The sequence below is a fragment of the Plectropomus leopardus genome, chromosome 9, assembly GCF_008729295.1.
Source record: "Plectropomus leopardus isolate mb chromosome 9, YSFRI_Pleo_2.0, whole genome shotgun sequence".
Taxonomy (NCBI): Eukaryota; Metazoa; Chordata; class Actinopteri; order Perciformes; family Serranidae; genus Plectropomus; species Plectropomus leopardus.
In genome coordinates this window covers 24,300,292-24,310,933 of record NC_056471.1, presented here as the reverse complement: position 1 = coordinate 24,310,933, position 10,642 = coordinate 24,300,292, and the positions used below count along the sequence as shown (strand labels likewise).

General features: G+C 41.1%; 1 protein-coding gene across 1 annotated transcript in view; it reads right to left on the bottom strand.

The window, feature by feature from the left end:
* Positions 1 to 1,973: 1,973 nt before the first annotated feature.
* glra4a (glycine receptor, alpha 4a) overlaps positions 1,974 to 10,642 on the bottom strand; it is a 59,211-nt gene continuing 50,542 nt past the window's right edge. Inside the window, exons 8-10 of the mRNA XM_042493342.1 lie at positions 8,072 to 8,221; positions 5,310 to 5,420; positions 1,974 to 2,565 (exon numbers count right to left, since the gene is read on the bottom strand). Of these exons, the coding sequence (XP_042349276.1) occupies positions 2,266 to 2,565; positions 5,310 to 5,420; positions 8,072 to 8,221 (561 nt within the window). The 3' untranslated portion in view covers positions 1,974 to 2,265. The remainder of the gene's footprint in view (positions 2,566 to 5,309; positions 5,421 to 8,071; positions 8,222 to 10,642) is intronic.

Below are 10,642 nucleotides of genomic sequence, written 5' to 3'. Positions count from 1 at the left end.
TACGCTGACTCGCCACACCTCCGATGTCACTCTTGGGGCTGGGAAAAGAAATGGCAGCTCTTATGCAAGTTTGTCCAGCTTCCTCCCATATTGATTATGCAAGTATATGGTCTCACAGCTAACAATTACAGTCATGATTTAAAAAAATAACAAAACCCAGAACCACTGATGTGAGCTGCTTATTTAGTTTACNCCAAACAAACACCCATCCCCCCCCCCTCGGCGGCGCCCCCCCCCCCCCCACAAGCCCCCCCAGCAGCCCTGCATTTCCACACCTTCAAAGCCACTCTTGAGACTGGGAAAAGAAATGGCAGCTCTTATGCAAGTTTGTCCAGCTTCCTCCCATATTGATTATGCAAGTATATGGTCTCACAGCTAACAATTACAGTCATGATTTAAAAAAATAACAAAACCCAGAACCACTGATGTGAGCTGCTTATTTAGTTTACATTCGCAGAATTTACAATTTGCTTTATTGTATTGATTTCCACCTTGGAGGCTTTTCCCTTCCCTCTTGGGATTTGGAGCTGATGGGGTCTATTAAGGACTGGAATAGAAAAGTAATTGTGTGTGATGCATTTATTCTGTGACTGAATTTCTTATGCTCTAAAAAAAAAAGCATTTCTGTACATCACCCCTGCATCCCTTTTTCAAAGAAATCGGATGAATCTTGGTCTTAAAGGGATGCTTTGTTGATTCAAAACAAGCTTTATATCAAATTAATATGTGTAGTATGCATAAACAAACTGTATGCCGAGATATCTCCCACCAACCCCTGGAAAATCTCCGCCAGATGACCCAAATTAATGCAAAACACGTCATCCTGTTGAGTTTTGTTACTCGAACTACAGGCTATACTTCCCCATTCTCCTATGGCCCGCCACCCATGCTGCCACCTTCGACACAAAGAGTAAAAAAGACAGACCCGTCCCTCTCTTTTTCTATCAAACTCGAACCAAAATCTGATCAAACGGTAAAACTAGGCAGTGCTGATTGAATGTAAATCAAGATTATGTTATTCCACAGCCTATTTCTCTCCTATAATGTTTTTTGGAGGCACATTTTAGTGCCATGTACGGCCATAATAATGAGTTTGTGAACAGGAAGTGGGCGCCATACTGCTTCCTTTACAGTGAACATGGAAGCCGAAAAAACTGAGATCAAATGGTAAACTAAGCAGCACTGATCAAATACACTAATATGCTAAGTTTCTGTTACTGAGTTGCATATGTCTCACCTCATATGTTGTCAAAAACATATTTTAGCCTACCACTTAACTGTGATATGAGATTGTGTCTTGCCGATCACCCACCATTACTTCATATATACAGCTTTGCATTACTTCACATACTTGTGGGAGCATTTATTGATCTGGCATGGTGCAGTGCATTCTGGTCGTTGTAGGTTTTCTACCTCTTGAAAAAAAGCATCTTTTCTGTGTTTTCTCTGGTCATGAAGCACCAATTTCAAAAGTATTTGCGTCGTTCTACTGCATCTTTCCAGCAGCAAAATAGCTCTTTAAAAGAAGCATTTCTACGCACGACGCCTGAATCCTTTTTTCAAAGTGATCAACTGAATCTTGAACTTAAAGAGGAGCAAATCGTTTCTGTTTTCCTGGCAGAATAACAATTTATTTAAATTTAGACAAAAAGAAATACATATTTGTGCTTTGTGCATTTTAATGAACAGTTTTTATACACTTTATACACTGTTATATTTATATATATATATATTATCTTACTTGAATTATCACCACTTATTGAATATTAATAAATATCAAAGACCCCTTCCTCCCCCCTGCACCCATTAGTACCCATTAGATACTCTAAAGGTGTAAAAAACCCTTTTATTTTTTTTAATTTTTCAAAAACATTCATTCAAAGATGCGTAGTGTCAAAATTCAAGTCAGTATGTTTCCTCCAGACAGGATCAACATCGACTTTTCTGAACTCTCATCATTTCAAGCAAAGGTCACAAACCCACGAGTCCCAAGCAGTGTTTTGTCTCTGTTGTAATCCGCACGAATCAAACCAGGACAGAAACCAGGGCAATCACAAAACAATCCACGCAGCTTAACCTCATCTTTTGACTTAATCACTCCTCCTGTGAGATCCTGCAGACGCACCTGAGCACAGAGTTTTTAGCAATGGTTTTAAGAAGCAGATACGCCTCTTGACACATTTCCTCGTTGTAATGTAGGTCTGACAGGCAGTTTGGTTCTGAGAAAAAAAAAAAAGTAGCAACTGGTGTCAGCAGAGAGCGTTTTTACAAATTTGCATGGATGTCCTCGTGTCGCAGCACTTTGTAAGTGATCCAGTAGAAGATGTTGAATATGAGGAAGCTTAAGGGAAAAACAGCTCTGGATATGGTGTCAATGCGTTTGGCCCGGTCCACAAAGCGCTTGTGAAGCACTTCTCCGTCAAACATTGTGACCGGAGGGGGAGGAGGTGGCGGGGTGAACACAGTGGCCCCCTCCACAGCGGTACCATCCTTGTTCTGCAGGCAGTGACCCAGTCCGTAACCCCGGAAGTAAAATCCACGGCTCTCCCTCACCAGTTCCTCCTCCTGTGGAGTCAAGCATAGGGAAAACAGATTGGCCTCTCGCTGTCAACAAGAATTAGCTTACAGCTTTTTACATTTCCTCTCAGTGGCTGATTCTCAAATGTGTTTGGGATGCAGCAGCACAAAAGGGCAGCAGAGTGCAACAGAGTGAGAACGCCCGCAGAAAAAACAGTAGTACATTTTGACTTCAGGGATAAAGCTTTTCAAATACAGTAAATGATTTGTCTGTGATTGTGTGTAAAACTGGTACTAGCCCCAGTTTGTACCTCACTACCATTACAGTACATTTAAGCCACAGAGGAAAGCAGTTGTTTATTTGAAAGAGAAATGGAGAGGTGAAGTCCCTCCCCTTCTAGTCAACCATTATGGATCATTGTTTTGGAAAAAATATGTACGGTGGTCAATTGGGAGAAAAAAATAATTTTTTCACCTGTTTGAATTGTGCCATCAATTACACATTTTGAAATTTAAAAGTTAATTTTGGCTTCACTGTTGAAAAAAAGCTTTGTCTGTTGCTGAACCTACGACGCCTGTGTGTTTCTGCGATGCAAAGCCATGGGTCTTGCTCGTTCTGTTACATTCTGGCTGATGAAGAGACCAGAAGTCACAAGATGTAACATCAGGTAGAATAACGCTAGCAACTGTAGGCGACGTATGTTGTGCGAGACAAGAGATGTAGTTCAGAGCAGTTTTACACTAAACTAAATGGTGCTATGACACACTGTGATTTTCTCAACATGAGCTCAATACTACTGATGAATTATCTGATTTTGAAATTTTGGTTCATTTTGTAAAAGTAAGTCTTAATTAATAACTTTTGTATTTGCTGCCATGTTTGTTTGGCGAATGAAATACAATCGGACCTTGGGAAACGGGTCAAAAATCTCTTATTTTGCAGCATAAGATTAGAAGAGTCTTCGACCTTCTTGGTTTTTCAAACATGTAATAGTAATACATAAGAAGCACAAACGTGGGGCTTAAATAGATGCTAGCCTCAGATAAACTTTCTTCAATTAAGCTTTTTGATGTCTGACACAAAGAGGGGAATTGGAGGGCATCATCATTAGGAGGAAGAAAGGAAATTATAATTCTGAAAGTTAATCAAAAAATTAACCTCCATCTCTCCTTTCCAGCTCTTTCTAAGTTGCAGAATGATAGACCTTTCAAAATGCCTATTAATAAAAAGTCATGATCCCAGCCTCGCCAGAAAAACTTGCACTTGGCATTCTGCTTTGATGAATGGTGGCACACTTCTTCTTTTTCTTTTTTTTTGTACAGTGAATGAGACACTGTTCCTGCCCTCTGAAGAGAATATTAATAGACATGCAGCTTAACTCTGACAGCCCTTTGACACTTTGAGAGATTCACTTTAGCAGGCGAAAGTGAAGATGTGGGATCTAAATTGGATGATTAGTAGTCGGTGTGAAGTGCTCTGAAAGCTCTGATCCCTGCGTCGTCCCCTCCTCTGTCTCTGTTTGTGTCTCACTGACCCTGGCAGCTCTCTGGTACTCTGCCGAACATTGCATCTCAGTGCCGGACAGACTTGGCAGTGAGACACTCTCAGCTCCTGTCAAAGGTCCAGTGCTACTAAGTATTTCACACCTCTCTCCGTCTGTCTATTGCTGCACAGCACATATTCATTTAGTCCTCTAAAAGCTTCCCAAAACTCTGATGAGTAACTGCCAACTGCCCTTTCGCCTGCACTTTCATTGTTCAGCTGCTAACTTCATTTACAGTAAACCTCCACCTCCTCCTTACAGTAGCCTGGTTGTGAGTAATTTTATGGTTACTAACTATCTGTTGTCCCACTGACAAATTGCACCATACAACAGGGGGATGGAGAGTTGTAGCTCTTCTAGCATGGCTTAATTATCCCTCCTACTCCTTCCTAAACGATACAGTACATCATGTGCTAAACTCTAATGGTGCGTTTCTCTAAAGATAATAGGTGCTTATCGTCTGTGCTCTCAGCAGCAGCAGCTACACACTTTGTGATTTGTTGGCATAAGATCAGTTGAAACTGATTATTCTCCACAGAGCACAGTGTGATGAAGTTACTATGGAAGGGGCTGTTTGCAAGAAGTGATCGGCAACTGTTTTCTTATTCAGATATAACAAAAGGATAGCCTCTCAGTCAACACAGCAAGTTCCGATATTCTTCAAAATGTTGAACCATTTTCTTTAAATTGCAATATCAGTATGTGCAATCATGTGAATTCAACCATTCAGTCTTTATTTGTTTTTTTAAATTCGTATCTTGCTTTTTGTTTACTTATACTTCTTGCTTTTGTGCTCCTTTGCTGCTCTAATACTGCAAATATCCCCATTGTGGGACTAATAAAGTATCATCCTAGGTCTTAACATTATTAGATGATTAAGAAAAAAAAAACAGAATTATTGTTCTGTCTTAATGAAACCCAAATTCCTGGAAAAAAAGAGTTTAAAAGTTAAACAAGGTAAGAACAAGAGGAGAAAATATATGGTGAATTTATATTAGCCTCAATAAGAGGTTACACATTGGGAAAGAATACAGGGCAAGAATTCATGTTAGTAAAGTTGGAATAAAGCAGCACAAGGGGAGTTAGACGAGGCTACGGTGAGAGGTGGGTTTGGTTGTGAGAGAGAGATGCTGGGATATAATTCAGGTTTGAAGTGAAAGTTGCACGACACAATCAATTTGGAAGGCTGGAGGCATGGACGAAAATTGGGTTTGGAGGTCAGGGTTGACACAGGGTTCAGTCATTTACCCTGGCACAGGCGCTGCAGTGCTGATTCAGGTTCCTGTAGGTTGAGTTGTTACCAGGGATGTCATTCACTTTCCGCAAAGACTCAACACTCCCAGGCTGACTGGCAAACACCTCCATTGGAGAGGAAGGTAGACAAATTGACGTAAGAGGTATGGCTCCTTCTTTCGTCTTTAGTTGTAAAACAAAAGTTTGGTCGTACCTTGTAAGAGAAGTTCGTTAGTGTTGAATTTATAATTTGTTTTTGACGTGGCCCTTTGCATTTTGCCGGGAACAAGAATTCCCTGTGCTTTATTTAAATGAAAACCCTACCTGTGTTGTGCCAAAAATAAAGTGATTAAAGATGCAAACCTCAAATTCAAACAACAAACTCAAGCAGACGCTCCCAGCTTTTAATTAAAGAGGCACAGTGAGTGTGATAATACAGGACATTATCTGCGGCTGTTCGTTTAGGGAACTGGCTTTGAAGACGAATAAAGAAATCCTCAAGGAGCCGGCTGAAGTTATTTTTGCAAAGACTATAAATGGAGGCTCTATTTTTTATTTCTGTGATTTTTGAAGGCTGTGTGGATATACTTGCTATAGCTGTTTGGCTTAGAGAACTCCAGAGATGTCAAACAGAGAGCTGGCAGAGTGCATTGATTAAACCTAGTCAGTCTGGGATTTGTACACTCCATCAGATTCCCAAACGCTCTCTAGTACACACCAGTTCATGCATCAATACCTCTCAGATGGACCTCAAACTCCTCAGTGGGAGGAATTGTGCAAGTGGTGTGGAAAGGGGAAGTCTTTTCCTCTCCAGACCATCATTTCTCTCTCCAGTATCGATGCAGGAGGGCACGCTGCCCGGTAAATCTGCTGGACTCCTCTGCCTTTTACAGGGAACTGTGCCATGAGTCTGAGAGGCTGCCCGGCCTGTGAGCTGTTTTAATAGGATTTTCGAAATGTTTTGTGTATTTCTCTTGAGACAAATCTTTTTGTGTCACAATAAAGTCTCTCACCTCTCTGTAAAGGCTTTTATTTGTCACCGTACGAGCTGTTTGCCTTGACAATCGTTGTTCATTATATGGATCAAATTAAGGGGAAGTTTGTTTGGATAACAAATGATGCCAAGATTTAAAACAAAGGGATGTTTAAAGTGATATGAACCTCGTAAGATTGCTGTTGTGAATTTTATCTGAAAGTGAGAAGCCCTCCAACACAGCAACCCAGACACTGTTTCTACATTTTCATATATTTCTTTTTCAAGGGCAGGTATCAATGCATGCCTTTATCGAGTACTGCAGGAATGGGTCCTAAAACGTGGAACTGAGTTGGCGTTTTTTGCATTTCTAGGTCTCTCATCTTAAAATCAATGTTTTTTTTTATGGGTTTCTGGTTAAATACCAGAAATAAGATCCGTGGCTAACAAGAACAAAACAAGAGCTTAAGAGACTTTAATGTTTTATTCCATATAATAAAATATGTCAGTTAATACCTAACCCAATGGGCATGAAAATTGATGGCAGTGCTTGTTTCTGCAAGCCATGGATAGATTATGCTTGCACGTTATTATGTCGCAGAAATTTGACGTTGTGTGATTAGTTTTAACACAAAAACCACTTGTTTATGGCAAGAAAAGATTTTGTTTTGGCTTAAAATTGTCATTTTATGGGGTCACAATCCCAACTGGAAACACAGCAATGTCTTTGAAAAAAAAAAACAACCAACAACTGCCTTTTGTGGCAATTGTGGCACTTTATCTGATGGACAAACAGCAATGAGTCGCTAAACAACAGCCACGTTTAGGGGCTCAAAAGCTGCTGGAAAAACCGTAAAGAATCTCGTAAGGACAACTGCTCTTGTTGTTTGTTAGCCTTGAACTGTGGTCCTCAGTAGTGTGAAGCTTGGCAGGCAAAGTCTGCTTATATACAATGTCACTATGATATGATACATATGAAATGTGCAAATATAATGTCCTCGTCGTTTGCAGAAACGTACAATATCAACACTTTTTCATGGGCTGAAATATCCAACTTGCAAATTTTGAAGCTTGGATTTATGTGACTTATGTGTTTATAGCCTAATGTTAGTAGGGAACTAGGGTCATACTGGGTTGGCCTACAAAAAAAACCCATCATCCCTGCATCACTGTACAAGTATTTGAAGAGATATATCCCAAGAAATGAATTGTTAATTGGTGCTTGCTAGCTCGCCGTATTAACTCATTAAAACAGATATGTTGTGGATAATCTGCACTTGCTTTGGTTTTATACAAAAGTAATAAAGAAAAAACATTCGAAGTGTCTCGCATCGACTTCAACAGGTCAGGGGACAGAGATGTATCAGTGTTGCAGTATGAATGCAGGGTTAGGGTATCCTGGCGCCAAAGGGTCGGTGGGACAGGCTGTTGCTCGGTGTCAAACGTAGTGACAGAGAGAAAGGATCACAAAGACAGTTCACAGGTCAGTGCTCGCCATGGAGACGAGCTGAACTGAAATGAGCGGATCTGCCTCATGTAATATGACAGCCAGCTGTAGCGTGTTGATGTTGTCAGATCCTGAATATACAGCGCGGCACAATAACAAGAGGCATAAGTCAATGTTATTGAGGCTGACAAGATCTGGTGTGTGTGTGTGTGTGTGTGTGTGTGTGTGTGTGTGTGTGTGTGTGTTCCTCGTGCTTACTTATAAAAATCTGCAAAAATGTGCGTTTAAGCATGTGTGTAAGCAAGCTTCAGCCTGTGTGTGTGTGTGTGTGTGTGTGTGAGTGTGATTTACACTTACTATTCTTTGCTGCCGCTGCTTTTTCCTCAGCCTGATGAACTCCTTGTGTTGCCTTGAGACAAAGTTGACTGCTGCGTACTCCAGCAGGGCAGCAAACACAAACAGAAGGCACACCGCCATCCAAATGTCAATGGCCTTCACATAGGACACCTGGGAAACAAACAAGATCACAAAGTCATCAACAGTCAATCAATGAGGCTATCAGATTATCCGCAGGTTGCTCACAGTCCACCCGTTTGTCAGCGCCGGCACGTAATGACATACATCTTTGGGATGGTCTTGAATTGCAATGAGTCAGTGGGATGTGGGCAGTGACACATAGCCAGGAGACAGGTCACAGCTCAAGACTTAAGGGAAGCCCCGATTCGGCTGTTCACGAGAGAGGATGTGTCACAGCAAATCAGCAACGCCCACTGAGCACGCATTGTGTGGAAACTTCACTCAATTGAGCAGCAGTTTGCTGACTGTTACAGATAGATGGGGGGAAAAAACAGCAAAGTGACGCATCAGTAGGGTACGAACTCTGGAGACACCTCAGCCGTGTTTTAATCAACACTTCCACTGCATTACAGTCTCTGACTCCAGCTGTCACACATCGTTTTTCATGGTGTTAACATGTCACCTAACACCTACTGACTAGGTTTTCTAATAATATCAATAACACTTTTTGTCAGGAGGAAACATTTTTAATATTTACCTCCTCCTTCCAGACCAGCCATATCATTGTGCAGAAGGAAGTGTGCATCGACTCATGGGAGAGAGGCTCATGCTTGTGACAGTGTGAGATGCAAACATTAATGGGGTCCTCCTCCGCTGAGCTGTAATGTGAGCTAACTCAGTGGTGCTGGGTGAGCTAGCAGTAGATGTGCGGTGATATGGTTGGTACAGTTGGAAAAAAATATGTCGACACTCATAAATAACAAATTGTGGAAACACGTTTATTTCTATATGAAACAGACTGAAACTTTTACTGTATCTGCAGATTTTTTCACTTGATTTAAGAATTTTTTTCTTGTCAAATACTGTACTTTATACCTCTTCGGGACCATAAAAATAATTCAAACTAAAGCTGAAAGCAGTGCTTGCACCTTCACGTACATCGTGGTCAGACACTGCATGCAGGAGCTAGATTTTATTTCTTGCTTGGAATACGTGGCTCTGGAATGACCTATTGCAAAGTTTGTACAATCCCCTGTGTCCTCCATGTGATGCTAGATAACACCAGTAATTATGCATTTTAAGCATATCATGTGTAGACCACACCATGTAAGTTTAAATGAAATCAGATGATCATTATCACATATGGCTGACTTTCTGGGACCCTGGCCCTTTTGTGCCGGGGCTCTAATGAAACAATCTAAGAAAAAAAAACCCTCACATTCATACTATGGCCACACTGAGTTTGGACATCTCTTTATTTTAAGGGGTCACAAGCCATAAAGGAGCCAGTGGTTAAATGTGGGTGGAGAACGTGAAAGAGCAGAGCTCCCCCTCCCTAATTATCACCGCTTTGGTGTCCTCTATTAAAGCACCTGACCCCCAGCTGCTCCAGTGGAGCTGCTCAGTGGTTGGCAGATAATAGTGTGTAATTTCCAGGTGTGAATGTGATCAGCTTTTGAACGTGAACAGGGGTTTTCCTGAAATAGAGAACCTGGCTCTTACCATTATTATCCCCCTTTAAATAAGTTAACAAAGAACAACCTCCACTGTGCACACACAGCAGTCAAACTCTGCAACCATCAGTTAGAGTTAACTTGTAATGTAGACCCAGGCCCAAGTGCTGCTGTTGCTATGGTAACTAGCAATCTAATATACCTTGTGCACTGATTCATAATGTCGGTCAAACTTGGCCGGTCGTCTATCGTCGAGGTATTCTAAAATGCATTTTCAGCCAATCAGGAAAAAAGTATTTACAGTCGGGATGGTGTAATACAGTCTGTCTCTCAGATGCTCTCTAACCGTCTCTCCAGGGATCTGTGTGCTCTGCCCTGCATGTCTTTTACATGCCAGTGTCCTCACCCCACCTGACCCTTGTTTGTCTGCTCTGTTGTTGGTCTCTAGCTTTGTCCTCTGTTAGGAACTGCTTCATGCAAAGTCAGCATTTCATGACTAAATACGCGTTAATAAGTCATCATTTTCCAAAACTCGCTCAAAATGCCTCTTTATCCAACTTGAGTAGACACGAGTATACATTTTGCAGTCCTTATTTACCCACTGTGCATCTGTCACTTGTTTCATGACGCATTTGGATCTGTCTTGTCAGCTTGTCAGGCAATATCAGGCAGACAGGTAATACTATTTCTAAGTCATATATCTCCTCTTGGGGGGATATGTCAGAACGAAATGTCATAAGAGTCTACAAGTTATAAACTTAGGTCATAATCACTTTGTTTTTTTCATTTAGTCACTGACCTTTTTTGTCGAGCTGACAGCATTATTTCTGAGCTATTTCCTTTCAGAAATCTTTGCTTGTTGGAGGAAGAACAGCATATGATTATAAATGTACTAGGTTGTCTCTGTAACTGGTATTTCAACATTTACAGCTAACCTGGTCTCACTCCCAACTTGTCA